The sequence below is a fragment of the Stegodyphus dumicola genome, chromosome 2 (assembly GCF_044657685.1).
Source record: "Stegodyphus dumicola isolate Sdum_Otavi_A_Nest chromosome 2, ASM4465768v1".
In the NCBI taxonomy this organism is placed as follows: Eukaryota; Metazoa; Arthropoda; class Arachnida; order Araneae; family Eresidae; genus Stegodyphus; species Stegodyphus dumicola.
The window spans coordinates 257,944,113-257,961,784 of record NC_140769.1 but is presented as its reverse complement, the minus strand read 5'-3'; the positions used below and the strand labels follow the sequence as shown (position 1 = coordinate 257,961,784).

The following is a 17,672-nucleotide window of genomic DNA, read 5'->3' as shown; positions in this document are numbered from 1 at the left end:
AATACAATTCAGGCTTAATTGTCTCTGTGTGCGATAGAAGCAAGATAAAATGTAACAGAACAACTTGTCATTAATTCCCAAGCTCATGATGCACAGCCAAATATGTATAGTGAGGGATAGCTAAATTTGATGATGATAAACGCTAATTTTAAAGGTTTTCGGATATCACCAAACAAAATTGAAATTTTCGAATTAAAAGATTTTGTAAAGAAATGTGGAGAAATGGTAATAAATGAAGATGATATAAAAGAAGTTTTTCATTGTGATAACAATGCTTCTCAATCATCAATCAATTAATGAATGGTGAAATCTGTAGTATGATTCTAGATCCAGAAAATACCACTACCAATAGCGAAGAAAGTGACAGAGAAGTTACTGTAAATGAGAAAATTTTGATTGACAAGTTAGTCGGAATTCTCGAAACAGCAGTCACAGAACTTTAACAATGTAACTAAACAAGAGATTATGTCTTGCTACAGAATCAAAGAGAAAGTATAATCACAAAAAACAAAGCAATTTAAACAACTTGCATTGAAATAAATGTTTAATCAAGGTAAACATATAAATATTAAGCTTTTTTTTTATTTATTTATTTTTTTTTTTTTTGTAAATTTCGATACCCTTTAGATCATAAATACTTCATTATTTCATAAATCACGATTTCATATTTTTAATTTTATAATTTCTACATATCATCTTACTAGATTTAAACTGATGATCTATTATCTGAAAAAATCCCAAATCCGGAATCCTCAAAGTCCCGACGAGTTCGGACTTTGTACTGTATATGAATTAACATTTTGCTCATTTTGAAAAGAGAACAGGCAGGAAAATGTATGTTGTTGCTTATAGAGTTCTTTTATGCTGTAATTTTTATTTATATATTGATTATATTTAAAAGTAGTAAATGTGGTCATTATGAGTGTTTTGTGAACTATAATATGCAAATATTTTTTTGTGTGGGTTAACTGCTGTGGAGCTTTATTCCCTGCGCTTATCAAAGGAAAAGTATAAACTCATTAGGAATTTCAGGATTGTTTTTCTAATGGCTATTATTAAGCAATCCACATTCAATTTTGAATTCAAACAAAATATATATCTTTATAGAGCTCTATATAGTAAATTTATCATTATTTTAAAATTTATTATTATTTATTTTCAATGCATTATCTGCTTTTTCTTGGATATGTATGAAAATAAATATTTTAATACAAATACATTGTATCATATCATATTTTGATAAATAGATTTAATCATATATTTGAGATTATTTAGTATCTTTCATGCCTGCACAGGGTTTGTAGCGGTCCTTACAAGTACTTGTAAGTCTTTATATTTGAAAATAAAATATAAAAGCCCTTATAGGTGCTTATGTTTTCTCTAAAGCACTTATTTTTTTGTTTTTAGTGCTTATGTTTTGCTTTTAGTGACCTTTTTTTTTCTACAAAGGCACATTTTTTATCCCCGCACCAAAGCCGAAATTAAATAAACAACTTTTCTTCCTTATATGGAATGTCAGATGGTGAATTATACTCCCAGAAATAGCTTTTCGTCCCTTTCTGTGCATTAACATAACCTTTGGTGCACGCGAGTGCAGACAGGTGCACGTCGTTCTATTGGTCAAAGAATTTCAAAAGCGATAGAAAATTTCAATTTCCGGTACATTCTGTATTCTTTTGCTTCCATACAATACTACACACGTTTGAATTTCTATCAAGATTTTAATAATTTACATTCTCGTTCTGCGTGGTCAGTTCGTGTTTATTATGATCGGTATGCTTATATTATAAGCATATGTATGAATATTTATAATATATTTGCAGTGACTGAAGTATAGATTAAACTTTAAAAATGGGTAAATGTGTTTTAACACAGATTAGTTTTCTAAGGAATAATATTCGGAAGGGCATAAATAAAGTGAAAGTAATCAAATAGTCAAAAAAAAATTTTTTTTTCAATGCATTATATAGTATGGAAGTTGGGGGCTCTCCCCTTTCTCTGCAAAATCTCGACTATTGAAACCGTTACAGTTCGCAGCAAAGTGAGCAACGAACTTTTTTTTTTGGTCACTTTCCAGTTTGGATTAAATAGGACTAAACATTCTGCAGTCTACCAACCTAAGCGAAGAATGATTCTATTCTAGAAATTTAACGCAATTTGTTCAAAATTAAAATGAAAAACACCCCAGGTTGGTAAATCTCTTAATTAATCAATATGAGTAAGACAGGGATATCGTGCGGTGCGTGACGTGTCCTGCTCAATAAGAAATATGGCAAATGGGCGCATGACGGTGAAAACCGGATGAAGCAAAAGAGCATTTTCCTTTATTTATTCTCAAAATACCGGCAGCTGTTGATTCCAATTGCATAATATCACATGTCGAAGAATGAAGGCGCAGGTATTGCGCAATAACATTTGCAGTATTTCGCAGAGATAAAAAGAGTTTTACTGTACTTGCTAAAGCACATTATTTTTCAGTTCCATTGGGCTATTTTTATATGTTGTACATATCGAAATGTCAAAAGCTTTATTTAGCTGAAAAATATAAAGGATGGCTACCCCTTCCACTTTTACCAGTTGTGCTCGACTATCTGGAATTTTCCGATATTTGGCAATTTCGGAGTATGCCAGTTAGTTAAGCTTGTATTGTTAAAGGATGACTGTATGAAGCAATTTCCCATCTTCTGATTTCAGAAAAGTTTCTTTTTTTACTTATTTTTACTTGAATTACTTGCAGTATCTGTTAAGGGAAAACTGTTACACAATGAAAATTTAGAAAATGTTCGGAATTTTGATTTAAGTTAAATTATTTAAATAATAATATGAGTGAAAAAATTAATTATATTTATTTTTAGGTGCCAAGCGAATATAATAAATAGGGCTTATTATTATTTATTTTTTCTATTTTGAACCTAAAATTTCATCATTAAATCTTGTAATATAATTTAGTTCTGCATAGTTTTTTCCCCTCTCATTGTAAACTAGTTCTGTAAGTAGAACTTTTATTTGAAATTTAAAAAAAAAAAAAAAAAAAAAAAAAAAAAAGGTAATTGTTTTCCATGTTTGAGTAATCTCTCTTAATAAATGCTGAATTTCACATATTTTAAGTTACAAGTCTTAATTTAGGTAATTAGACAGCCCCTCTTTTTTTTTTTTTTCTTAAAATGTGCTTGTAAAGTGCTTATTTTTTTAACTGAAATGTGGCTACGAACCCTGGAAGAGCTCGTTGAATTTCAAGTGAACATAGTTTTTATTTTATTATGTGCTTCAATTTAACTTTACTTTCTTTCCTTTAATTTTTTATTTAATGTTTGTTTGGCTACTAATAATTATTGTATTCTTAGAAGTGGCAAAAAAACAATTTATAGAATTAGGAAAATATATTTTTGTAGTTAAGTTAGGCTTATTAAAGAAGAATGACATATTATTTTCATGAGTGATGTTTTACTCAAGTTAATAAATCAATACTTTAGAATATTTTTAGTAGTCTGTTAGAGTCCATGATACGCTGGTAGCATAATAATTTATTTTGACGTGTAAGCGAACAGAGCTAGGTCATTCCTTTGAGTTATCCCTTGCCCACACAATCCTCATAGGGGGAGTTACTATATAGCATCTGCTGACTTTGCCTGTTTAAAACTAGCAGTGTGGACATCTCAAAATTTTGCTTTTGGTACTTTTCCATCATATGCCTGCCATACATTTTGGTGGGTGGTTTTAGGTAAATAATTTGTAGGTACAAGAATAGTTTACAGATGTTGCACACCTACTCACAAAAGGTACTAATGTTATTATTTTTGTATATAATTATATTTCAAAAATATAGTAGTTTGTGGTAAAAAGTCGTGGTGCTTTCTGATTATCCACAGCCACACAAAAAACCACGAAAAAAATATGAGGGAAACATAATGTCTCCAAAAGTACATTACATGGTAAGCCACAGTGTCATCAAAAAATATTTATGTGGCAACCCAGGTATGCACACAGCATTCGTCGAGATGGAATTCCACTTCTCTAGACACTTTTGCAAGTGTGACTGTGTGGTCCTGTAGAGACATTAGGTTATTTTGATATGGGGGACTTGAAAAATGAGCAATGCCCTCGCCGGCACTAGAACCTGGACTTCTCGAATGTGTGCCACTAACTTTACCACTTGACTTTTGGATGAAGACTTGTAACTTATTTTTCTGAAAATGTATACAACTAAGATGTAGAATTTTGGAACTGAGAACTCTTTAAATATGGAAATAAATATTTTTCTTATTATAGGTGCTGACATGGACACACTTTGTGTTGCACCAAGCCAAATTGATCGAGCAGATTTTTTTACATCTTTTGTTGATTTATTGAAAGAACAGTGTGAAGTAAAAGGCCTACGGGTAAGTCAAAAAATATTTATTATACTTATTTGTTTGTTAATAATTAGTTCAAATTTATATAAATTTCCAGATTTTATTCCCGCTCTAAATTTTTATTTTTCTGAGAGTTGTAAGTGTGAAGTACATAATAAAATGATCGTTTAATGTATTATAATTTTTTATATTTTACACATTATATCAGAAATACAATGAATAGTAGTAACTCTAGACTAATAATTCATTATAGACTTGCATTGGTTTTTAATAAGAACAGAATTTATTAATTTACTCTGGTGGGGGGAAAAATGTATTTTAAACTGAAAATGAGGACATAAACTGCTATACATACTTTGAGATTCTGAAACCTTGATATGTTTATCTCTGCTGTGCAGATTTTGCAGACTGATAATTTGTGTAACATGAATAAAGGTACATTACCTTAAAAAGCCCTCCATGAAAACTTAACTTCATATAGGAAGATAACCTTCGAATGCATATAGTATAGATAAAAATAATCTTTAGATATATAAAGAAGATAACTAATCTTTCTGCGGCTATGGAACATTTGTTCCTGCAGAACATGATGACAGTTTAGCTGTTTATACTTAGAAGAGTGTATTTTTTTTTTTCAATTCGATTATAAAATTTGGTTTATTACTCTTTAGGCAGTTTATCTAATCATGTGGACAGACTTTGCTTATTTAATTATTCCAATCTGCTGTGTATAAATAGAAGTAACAAATGGTTTCATTGTTTATGCTTTCTGTTGGATCGACAGAAGTGAGCAGATAAAGTGTTTGTGCCTAACTAAGAGCAAGCACCTCTGTCTACTATCTGCAAGAAGGCTGGTTTCGGGCAAAATTCATTGTTTCCAAAAATATGAATATAAAAGAAGAAGGCAGAGAAGTATACAGTACAGAAGCAGAATCTTCTGATTGGTTGATATAAATAAAACAAGAGTTTCCATGCAATTTTTTTCCTCATTGTCATGAAATATTATGGATACTTATTCAAAAAATATTGCTGAACCCAAATATTTTCTCCTAAGGTAGAAACATGCTGTTCAAACTAATTCTGGGAATAACATATTTCTTGGAATAGGTTTCTTTTTATATTTCATGCTATTAGGTCTGCTAAGGTCATTAGCATTGGTGAATGTGCTTATGGCAATCATGTGAATATAGAATTAGTAGGTATAGAAGGGATGATGCTATAAAAGCATTATGTGGGAACTTATGATGTCTATTGTGTATGTAATTGAAATTAATTCATGCATTTTATTGAATATTTTATGATGTCAAGTTGTGAAGCTTTAAATAATTTTTTCGGATTTTATACATGAAAGCTTCTTAGCACATGTTGCTGAAAACTGCACATGAAAAGTTATTTGTGCTAAATTAAGACCCAAGTAATTGTACTTAAAACCTGTTTAATATTATGAACGCCATTTGCAGTGATTGGCTAAATTGTTAAACAATGATTAGTACTGTTTTAGATCATGTAAATGAAAGGAGGGTTCAGTTATTAGTTTTTCATATAAAGTTATAATTAAATTTGTTATAATTAAAGCCAAGAATAAATGTGTTTAAAACGTGATTGAAACATTATAGGCATGTTTTTTTCTCCCTGAAATGTAATGTAAATTAAAGAACGGTATTGTGTAGTATTTTAATGGTTTATGACTGATTTCTAATATATTTTATCTGTTTTTGTAGACTATAGAAGATGCATTTGTTCCTGTCATTAAACTGAATTTTAATGGAATTGAGGTATATTTTTAAATGCTTTTTATGACTTTTTTTTAATCCCTTATCATTTCAACTAAAATGGATCTTTTCTTTATTTTGCTAATACTTGTGCATGAGCTGAATTTTTAATATGGTTTAAGTGTATTCTTTATATTATCTGGCTTAGCTTCCCTTTCTTGTAAGTGTCTGCGTTGAAAAAGGAGGTCAAATAATGTGGTAAAAGTAAAGTTTAGGGTACCCCTTGGCGATTTTTGGCGGTACATGGATATCAAGTTTGTGCAATTCTTTGACTCGTTATTTTGGCTTGCGAAGCGGCGATTTTTGCGCCTAAAATCGCTAGTACACAAAGCCAAAATAACAAGACAAACAATTGCAGAAACTGGGTATCCATGTACAGATCCCTTGATTTTATCCATGTACCCGTCTACCTATTTTCACTTAAAAAAAATCCCAGAATTGCACAAACTTGCATTGTGCACTCCCTTCGCTTTGTCCATGTACACATCGATATATTTTCACTTAAAAAGTCAAAGGAGCACCCAATTCTACAATACAAGTAAACAAAAAATATATAATCTCAATAAATATTTTAAACCAAACAATAAAATGTATACATAAAAAAGGAAAAACATGTTATACATTTAAGCACTACAAAAAGCAAATATTCACTTATCCTATTTAGAAGTTCCTTCGTCTTTAGTTTGTGGCACACAAAATTCCTTAACAGCATCCAAAAACATCCTAAAATTATCTGAACTCGAATCCATATATCAGCATCACCACATAAATTCACAAAAATAAGAGTAAAAAATATCCTGCTTAGTACCCGACTGTCGATGACACTTTTTCCGAAAATCTCTCTTCACTACACTCCACATGCCTTCAATATTATTTATACGAGTTCCCATTTCTAGATCTTTAAACGTGAGTGCATGATTTACAGAAAGGTAAACAAACTCGTGATCAGAAAGACAATTATAGGACTTCCAAACAGTCAGATATTAGTTGTGCCTGGCAAAATATTTCGTTTGATTACATCCAATAAAGTTTCTATCCTCAACCACTTCAAAAAAACACCTTCCGGTCCCTCATTCTATTCCACCAAACACCTACTTTCCCACCACTTGTTTACCTCTATTATACTTCCGCTTCCCAAATTTACTTTCATCTATTTCAACAACAAGTCTCACACCCCCAATCTTTTCACCTTTCATTTTTCTTTTCTGACTGAAATATCCACTCATTACCGGCTTATTATTGTTTATGTTCTATTCCGTCTTGATGGTTTTCGAGTTCGCTTCATACACCCAGAGCCACGTAAAAATCATACTCAAATGACTTTTTTCAAACCAGGTACACTTTCTGATCGAATGCTTCACATAGTGACCATCTGAACCTTTCTCCCTACAAAGCTATTCAAATCCATCTAAACGGTTTTTACATTCGTTGGACTAGATGCATATCCTTCCTACATACAGGACACTTATAATGGCTAAGTAAACCTTCATTTACACACCAGTCAATTAACGCTCTTTTTCCCTTTCGTTCCAAATCGTACAGAAACTTGAAATTAATCTTACTACATTCAGCCATTCTACCATCTAAACAATAAAACCAACACCCACCACAAAAACGCTTACAAAACATCCCATGATTCAAAATTTCCCAGAATCATGCACCCGATTATGTCACAATATTTTTTCCATAACATTCAACTACTCGGGCTACCATAAATGAAACAACAAACTTCGCCGTAATATAACGGGTACGTTAAGGTGTACTCTAACCAATAATGTATTTGAAAAGAAGAAAGGGAGAACAAATTTTTTATCTGACTTCTTTGTTCATTTTTTATTTTCAAATGGGTATTATCTCGTGTTTTGCTTTTTGTATGTATTCCATATGGCCATCTAGATTACATCAGGATAATATAAACACAGAGTGGTGCTTATTAGACCCAAAGAATTCATAATATTTTTTATATATAAATTTTTAAATGTAATCATATTTCTAAGAAATCTTGTAATGGTTACTCTTTTCTTTATTAGTTTTCTTTTATGCATTCCTGAACGTAGGATAATAAATATACAACTACTACTACGAATAATAATGGTAGTAGTATGCTCCACAAAGTGTTATTTAAAGCATGTGCTAAGATGTTTTAACCTTTTACACGCCAATGTTCCATAAATGGAACATCGAATTTAAAATTTCATAAAAAACACAATTTTATTAATATTGCTTTGTATAAATTATTACATGGAGAGAAAATATAGATTGATGTTTTAGAAGAAATATAATTCTTCTAAAAGAAAAATTATCTTGATAAAAATATTCATTATTTCACCTTTTTTCCTTCTTTTCTAAGAGCAAAATTCAGAAATTCGTATGAAATTAAAAATTCAACAAATGTTTCTAAAACTCAATGAGGATATTTAAAAAGGATCATTTTATGCATAGACAGTAAGTTATCATAGACAGATGATTATTATTTTTTACAATGAGGTAAGAAATGTGGATGTTCCAGAAAGGGAACATTGACGTGTAAAGGTATATTTTTTAACATGATGGAATTACTTTGATTGTCGTGAATAGAGGCGCGGAGAAAGATTTTCCAAATGTGAAAAGTTCCAATAAGTGTAGAAAACGGATGTTTATGAGTGTTACTCTGTTTTCGTCTTTTGTATATCTCCCTCCTCTCCTTTCACACAGTCCCATAAGGGTTTGAAGTGAGTTACTCACAGCTGTTAGAGAAAAGCACGTGGCGTTTCTTGATAGGCTAGATGCTAGAGGTTGCTTATGACTCAGTGAAAAGGCATATATTTTGGAGTATGGATTTCATTATTTTCCCATTGTTTGCATTTTTTTTCAGTTTGTGTAGATACGCTACGCTGATAAGATGGCTTATTCAAAACCATTTCAGACTACTGAAGAACCATTGGAATATTTTTGTACATTATCAGATGATGAATAATGTATTGATAATTGTCAACTGCCTCCAGAAGAAACTGGATGTTTGACAGATGAGGAAGATGTAAATGAAAATACTTTTGAGCCTGTTCTGCCAGTGGATGTATGTGGAAAAATCGAAATTTCTAATAAAATAGATGATGGTGAAATATCTCGAGAAATTTCATTCGATCCTCAAGAACCTTCATCTTCAAAGGGAGGGAAGAATTTGAAGCGAAAACTAAATGTGAAAGAGAAAAACATTGAAAATCGGTGGAGGAAAAATTTAAATTTTAACAAAATTCTAAAAACTGGCAGCATTGAAAATATTTGCGAAGTGTTTCCTGAACTAGTTACTTTATCTCCAGTTGAGATTTTTCACAAGTTCCTAACTAGAGAATATTTGCAGCATTTAGCAATATGACAGGTCTTTACGCAATGCAGAAAGGAGAAGTTTTAGTTGTAGATGAAAACGATATTGGAGAGTTTTTTTGGATTACTGTTGTTTAGCGGGTATCATCGAGTACCCAGCGAAGATTTATACTGGAGCACTCAAGAAGATTTATCTGTCCCAGTAGTTTCTCCTGTAATGCAAAGAAATAGATTTCGAAAACTGAAAAAAATATTTTCATATTATAGATAATACCAAGTTGGCATTAGGAGATAAAACAGGAAAAGTTTCTCCTTTTTATGAAGAACTGGGAAAAAACTTTCAACAGTTCGGCATCTTCCATTCTAAATTGAGTATAGATGAATCGATGGTCCCCTTTTATGGTCATCATTCGGCTAAAATGTTCATCCGAGGTAAACGGTAAACCAATTCAGTTTGGTTATAAAATATGGATGTTGTGCTCCAATAATGGCTATCCATACGCAATGAAAATCTATAGCGGGAAGAGTTCAGTAACAGAAAACTTCTGTCTGGGATCTAGAGTTGTGTGGGAACTTTTATCAAGTGTTGAAAACCCAAGTAAGCACGAAACTTTTTTTGATAACTTTTTTCCATCCTATAAACTGTTCACAGATTTATCTGAAAAGAACTTTAATGCAACTGGCACAATTCAGGATTTTCAGACTGGAAGATGCCCTCTCAGATCTCCAAAAGAAGCTACAAAATGGCAAAGAGGAAATTTCGATTGCCAAAGTAACGGACAAGATTATTTGTTATTTATTTTTACAACTCTTTTCCTTGTTTCAGTATAAACTGCTAACAATTAATGTAAAATTCTTTTATAAATTCTTGCTTATCAACTATGTAATTTTTGTTTTAATTTATTACAAAAGCTTTTTTCTATGGAAGCTTCACATCTTCTCCTAAGAAATTTTGGTGGAGTTGCTTTGTGGTTATAAAGGTGTAGGCTCCCTATGTTTCTGCTGAATCTATATTACTTCCGAATAACGTTGACAAATTCACTCGCTAATGCTGAAAAAGTGCAGACAAAAATTAAGCTTCGAATTAGAATGTCAGTAATCATGTTTTACAAAAATTATGTAAAAAAACTGTTTTCCGCCAATGTTCCGTTTATGGAACATGTTATAAATTAAAATTTTTTTTTCCTTTTTTCATAATTCTTATATTTGAGTTTTAAATTGATTTTTCATAACAAAACATTTATTTTACTTTTGCATCATAGTTTGGCATGTAAAAGGTTAATAAACTATGTAATCCCATCCAAAATTTGCTTCTCTCATATTTCTGAACCATTATTCTGTTTAAGTTGTTTTCATTTCAAAAGGAATTTGAATCCCAGGTTTCAGTATAATGAAATCTGTTACATAAATTCATTTGACATTGAAATTTTTATCTATATATTTTAAATTTAATTCTTGAGTAAAGATTTGCTTTTCATTATATGCATTTTCTAGCATGAATAATCAGATATGATTATAATTTGTGGATAGAATGGGGTTTTGATTTATTTAAATCATACTTTATTTAGCTTGACATGGTGTTTGCACGTTTGGCTGTGGAAAGTGTAGCAGAAGACCAGGATCTTAGCAATGTAAATATTTTGAAACATCTAGACCTTAAATGTGTGAGGAGTTTAAATGGTAAGTAACCTAATTATAATACTGTTGTTAATATTGTGTTTATGTGATTGCATTTTAGTTGTTTTTATGATGTTGTAAACTGTTTTTATTTATTTATTTATTAGCCCAAAGGAGCGTTAGTTTAGAATTACAATTAATTTCGTTTCGGCATTTTGCGTGGATTCACTTATTAAACTGTTGCCACCAAATATTATCGCTCTGTGTAAATTATTTAAATAAATTAAATAATGAAAAATTTGCATAAATGTATGTATGTTTCTCACATTGTAATAAAACAACAGTACCTAGAGCCATGAAATTTTGAATAACGTAATCCTCCTCCGAATATTTGCATCCGAAAGTTCAAATTTGGAATTTGATTTTTTATCTATTTCATATTTTGTAAAGCATTTATGAGTTTTTGATTAAGAAACTCAACGATTTCAATGTGAGCAATAGCAACACTGTATGGGGGAGGGGGAACATTTTTATCTCCAGTAAGCAAAACTGTGTATTGGAAATTCTAAAGATATGCTCATTTAAAAATTATTTTGTGATTTTATATTGCTGTTGAATTGAATTTTATAGTTTAAGTGCGAAGAATATGGCATTTAATAAGTAAAATTAACACAGAAAACGTTAAAACAAAAATCCTTTGGGCATAATGTAAAATCTGAAAGCTTTCAGATTTTGTTTTTTTAGAGTTTATATTTATTATTTTTTTTAATTTTATGTATTTATTTTTTAATTATATCTGTGGTCCAGAGCAAAACTGGCCTGAAAACACATAAAGGGAAAACATTTTCAAAATTTTTAATTGTAAATATTTCGAAAATTCCAGAAATAATTAAGTTAGTACTCCATAGTTGAATATATTATTCATTGTAACCACCTACAGCATGAGTGACAGGCTTCAAATAACCTTGGAAATGCGAACAAGTGCATTTTATAACCTCAAATGACAAATCTAGTAATGCTCTGCATATTTTCTTCCTCAGCTCACATTTTTGCATTAATTTATGTAACTAGTGATCCTTTTAAATGCATCTTATACATAATAGTCATTTATCTGTGCTTTGCAGTCAGGTGTAGATGTAGACCACATATAGGGGGTAACATGGTCAAAAAAGTTATCCTTGAGGCGTTTCTAAATCTTCCAATCAGCTTGCTGGTATAGGGTCTTGCATGATCATTTATAAACTTCATAAATCTAGAGTTTGAATTCTGATAGCCAGAATGTTTTGGTTCATTGTTAGACTTCATTCTCTCTGAAGTGAGACATATACTGCTTACCTTATATTTGGTGGAATCTTGTGTCTCTCTTGCTGCTAGGCCCCCAAATCAAACCCAATTCCATTAACTGCTTCCTAATTCACTGAATTATCCTTTTGAACGAAAATTCAACTTTTTATGTTATTAATGATCATGGTGCAACGAGAGCATATTATTGAATTCCTTCTCTTCTATTGAGCCAGTTATAATCATGTAGTTTGTTTGAGGTCTACATTTTCTCTAGTCTGACAGATGGCTTAGAATCTGGAACAAAAAATACAGATCAGGCAGGATCATTATTCTGCAGTTTTCCTGTGTGAACTGATGCCAGTTTTACTCACGCATTCTGCATAAAGAGGGTTGTGTAGGAATTGATTGGCCCAACATTGGCTGAGTAAATAAGACCACTGGACATAAGAAGTTCGTCACGGTTCAACTCATTCAGTGGTCTAATTACTCAGTTACTGATGGGCATCAGTCAAGAAACCCTTTATATATCCTCTATATTCCAGGAAAATTTTCTTCTGTATGCCAAACTGGTATCAAGATGCCTACCACGATGACAAAGTAAGCTATCTTTTAAATTTTACATGTTTTATCTTTATGTGGGGGTGTGTGAACAGTGCTTTTTAAAAAATATGTACAGAAATTCTTTTTTCTCTTTGACTTACATATTTTTTTAATATAGGTTATCGTGTAACTGATGAGATTTATCGTCTAAGGCCCAACCCGGAAAGTTTTAAACTAACACTAGTTTGCATAAAATTTTGGGCGAAAAGTAAGTAATGTTTTGATAAATATACATACGTGTTTACAATTTTGCTGATTTCAGATTGCATAAATAATAAAAATTATTTTTCTTTTCCAGAGAATGGATTATATTCTAATGTTTTGGGTTATTTAGGAGGAGTATCTTGGGCAATATTGGTTGCCAGAATATGCCAGTTGTACCCAAATGCCACTGCTGCTACTTTAGTTTACAAGTTCTTTTTCGTGTATTCCATGTGGTAAGCTATCTATTTCACTGTATTCATTTAATTTATACTTGAGTGTATTTCTTTTGTGATATAATAGAATAAAGATATGTTTAAAACACCGAGTACCTCCACATAAAAAAAGAGCTTTGTTGTTAATATTCCCTAACATCCAGTAATATATTAATAAACGATAATATTATAATTATACTTTGTTTTTAGATGATAATTAATTTACATTCTATAGCATGCATACAGTCTATGTGTATAAAAATTTAATTTTGTTCACAAAAATTTTATTTACAATTTTATGTAGAATTTGTTTTTTTTAGAATGCAAACAAATTTAAAAGCTTATCATAGTACCCAAACTAATAAAAGTGGACTCTTACGCTAGCATATATTGTGCAGATTTGGATCCAAATGGTACTTAATGTGTTAAATAATCATTTTATTTCTCAAGTTCATGAGATTCTCAAATAGTAACATTATTAAAGCATAATTCTTCTTGACTTTGTTGTAGAATTTCCTTATTCATTTAAGAAAGTGATGCCGAATATCTCCTGTGGTATATTTAATTGGTTAATTGATATAGTAAATAATAAAATTTAATATTTATAAATTTCTGACAAAAAAAAAAAAAATTTATCCCTGAAAACAAAAGACTTTGAAATGAAGAAGCTTTCTCTCCACAAACGTCTGATGGTGAGAGAAACTCCCATTACCTTGTCTGTTATTCTTTTAAAGAGCATTCATTGAACTTACGCTCACCAGCAGCCGAGCGGTAAAGTTGCTGTACCAGTGTTCAGTTAGGTCTGAGTGTTATTTCGGTCCGAGGTTTCAATCATGTGAACGGGATGGCTGCATGGGTGTTTTTGTGTTTTTCCTCATGTGTAACATGTATATGAGCCAGTTTGCCTTCGAAAGTCCTTCCCCTTAGGCATCCCATTAGGAAGGCTCTCGAGATCTTCCCTTTAGATAGCTCTCGAGGCTTTGCCATAATTAAATAACCTAACCTAACCATTCATTGAACTTTGGGGCATGAGAAATAATCTTTTGATGTGAAGCTTCTGTAAAAGAACTTTGATTTTTTTCATTTGTATTGGAAAAATTGTGCCTTATTATATCTGTTTCCTAGGTTCTTATAAGTCTAAGATTACTTTAATTGTCCGTTAAGCTCTAGATTAATCAACTGACGAATATGTTTTTTAGGATACATATATTCTGTTGATGACATTCAACTTCACTGGGATTAGTAATGCACATTTCGAACAATATTTTAAAGTGTTGTTTTGAAACTTCTGTTGTTATGTGTGTGGAGAAAGTATTAGTATTTGGTACAACACTCTTCAAGTCTAAAGGGGAACAAAATTTTGTCCAAAAAATATGTGATTAACATTTTTTTTATGTTCATTAAAAGAAGTAATAATATATTAAATTGAAGAAAAACTGAATGGAAAAAGTACATAGCAGCAGATGTATTGACTAAATTAAAAAATACTAATGTCTCTGCTTACATTTTTGTTTTATTCAACAAGCCCCGGTTTTTGATTACAATTAGCTAGAAATCAAATCGAGTATGGTAGCTGGAAGTATAGTGATAGAAAATGGAATTTAAAGTGCTTATGTCTATTTAAACTCAAGTGGATACCATGTGTTAAGCATAGTATTGTGACACATTCTTATACAGAGCTGCCAACTCTATGAACTGTTAGGCATGAAACTTCTGATTTTTGTTTGACCTCTCGCCAAACTGATTTACAGGTTGTTTCTTTGATCCTTCTTTTATTCCTAAAATTTGTAATGATTCTTATTAGCTTGGCATAACATTCGTATAATATAATAATTTTTGACTCCAAAGTGACTTAAATCTTTCACTAGACTGACTACCTTTGAATAGAAATTAAGATAGTTTTATCGATGAAAAGTTATGCCATATTATTTGTAGGTGAGCAAAGATGTCCCAAAATGGGGCGATCCTATTCTCCAGTAACCACGATTCATCTGATGAATGTTACCAAAGAATACAAAGCAAGACTGAGGCAGTCTGTTGTATTTCTCTCCTGTCAATGATGTGAATTTCGTGTACTTCAATAAACCGTTTATGAATTCGCGAGCTTCTGTCTTAGATATGCTTGCAGAAAAAATCAAGTTAACTTAAATTATTGCAAAATAACATTTCTTCTGTTAGTGCATCAAAGAAATCAAATGCCTTTCTAATATGAATCTTTTGTCTTTGAATATGAATCTTTTAAATTTTTTACTGGAATCGCCTATGTTCTTAAACATGTAGATGGTTTTTTCTTAAATGTTTGTTTCAGTATATTTGAGTACAATTTTATTGATGTATTATACTTAAGAGTTATTTTTGTCACTGAAAAATTTCTCCCACTTTCTTAAAAAATCTACCAGTTTTTATGATTGGTAAACAAATTACAAGGATCTGCACATTACTTATTCTCTCACAAAATTTTGTAAAAGAGTATAATCAAATACTTACAATTTAAGTTTTTTTTTTTTTTTTTTTTTTTTTTTTTTTGCTGGATTACAGATGCGTCAGAAGGCATTAACAGGGTTTGTTGCGGTCCTTATAAGTCCTTATATTTGAAAATAAAATATAAAGGCCCTTATAGGTGCTTACTTTTTCTTTAAAGCCCTTATTTTTTGTTTTTAGTGCTTATTTTTTGCTTTTAGTTTTTAGTTTTTTTTTTTTTTTTTTTTTTTTTTTTTTTATGAACGTTCAATTTTTCCCCATACCAAAGCTAATAAACAACTTTTCTTCCTAATATGAAATGTCAGATGGTGAATAGTATTCCCGGAAATAGCTTTTCCCCCTTTCTCTGCATAAACATGATTTTTGGTGTGCACAGAGAGTACAGACAGGTGTCCGTCGTTTTGTTGGTCAAAGAATTGCGAAAGCAGTAGAAAATTCCAGTACATTTAGCATTCTTTTCCTCCCATCCAAATACTACATACATTTGAATTTCTATCAAGATCTTAATAATTTGCATTCTTGTTCCGCTTGGTCAGTTCATATCTGTGTTTATTATGATCGTTATGCTTATATTTTGAGCATATGTATGACTGTTTATAATAACATAGTTGCAGTAACTGCTGAAGTATAGTAAACTTCCAAAAATGGTTGTGTTTTAACACAGATTAGCTGTCTAAATAATAATATTCGGAATGGCTTAAATAAAGGGAAAGTAATCGAATAGTCAAAATAATTTCATTTTTTTTTTTTTGGCCAATACATTATACAGTACGAAGGTTGGGAGGTTCTTCCCTTTCTCCGCAAAATCTCGAATATTGAAACTGTTACAGTTTGCTGCAAAACAAGCACAATCTAGATTGAATAGGACTAAAAGTTCTGTGGTCTACCAACCCAAGCGAAGAATGATTCTATTCTGGAAATTTAACGCAGTCTGTTGAAAATTAGAATGAAAAACACCCCAGATTAGTAAGTCTCTTTCTTTTCCTTTATTCTCCCAATACCGGCAGCTGTTGAATCCGATTGCATAATATCATGCAGGAAATAAATTACGGCGCACGTACTGCACAATAACGTTTGCGATATTTTGCAGAGATAATTAATTTTGATGTTCGGTCCGAGATTTGTTTATGAACACTTAAAAGAGTTTTACTGTGCTTGCAAAGCAGAATATTTTTCTGTTCCATTGGCTTGTTTTTATATGATGCACGTATCGAAATGTCAAAAGCATTTATTTAGCGGGAAAATCTAAAGAACGGCTACAGTCTATCCCCCCGTTCGCTCCTCTTTCTCAAGTTACGCTCGACTGTCCAAATATTTGCCAATTTTCACGTATGCGGGTAGTTAAGCTTTTACTGTTAAAGGATGACCATGTGAAGCAAATTTCTGTCTTCTGATTTCAGAAATGTTCCTCTTTTTTACTTAAACTGCTTTGCTTGCAATATGTGTTAAGGGAAATTACTGATGTACGATGAACATTTAGAAAATGTTTAGAATTTAGATTTAAATTAGTTAAATTTCAATATGAGTGGAAAAATAAATTGTATTTATTATTAAGTTCCAAGTGAATAGAATAAATATGCCTTATTATTATTTATTTCCTCTATTTTGAACTGAAATTTCATCATTAAATCTTGTAATATAGTTTAGTTTTTTTTTTTTTCCCTCTCATTGTAAACTAGTTCTGTAAATTGAACTGTTGTTTAAAAACTAATTATTTTCCATGGTTGAGGTAATGCTTATTCTCTCTTAATAAATACTGCATTTCGTATATTTTAAATTACGAGTCTAATTTTTAAGGCTATGCAGTTGTTTATAATGTAATTAGACAGGTGCTTATTTTTTTTTTT

At 30.9% G+C, this 17,672-nt stretch overlaps 1 protein-coding gene across 7 annotated transcripts in view; it reads left to right on the top strand.

Moving 5' to 3' along the window:
* LOC118193788 (poly(A) polymerase alpha-like) overlaps window positions 1-17,672 on the top strand; it is a 91,528-nt gene that overhangs the window by 55,895 nt on the left and 17,961 nt on the right. For 6 of the 7 annotated variants that reach the window (XM_085812082.1, XM_085812076.1, XM_085812080.1 and 3 more), the window contains 5 exons: window positions 4,270-4,379; window positions 6,074-6,127; window positions 10,996-11,107; window positions 13,047-13,136; window positions 13,227-13,365. In XM_085812082.1, the coding sequence (XP_085668208.1) occupies window positions 4,270-4,379; window positions 6,074-6,127; window positions 10,996-11,107; window positions 13,047-13,136; window positions 13,227-13,365 (505 nt within the window). The remainder of the gene's footprint in view (window positions 1-4,269; window positions 4,380-6,073; window positions 6,128-10,995; window positions 11,108-13,046; window positions 13,137-13,226; window positions 13,366-17,672) is intronic. The other variant, XM_085812077.1, reaches the window with a different exon arrangement.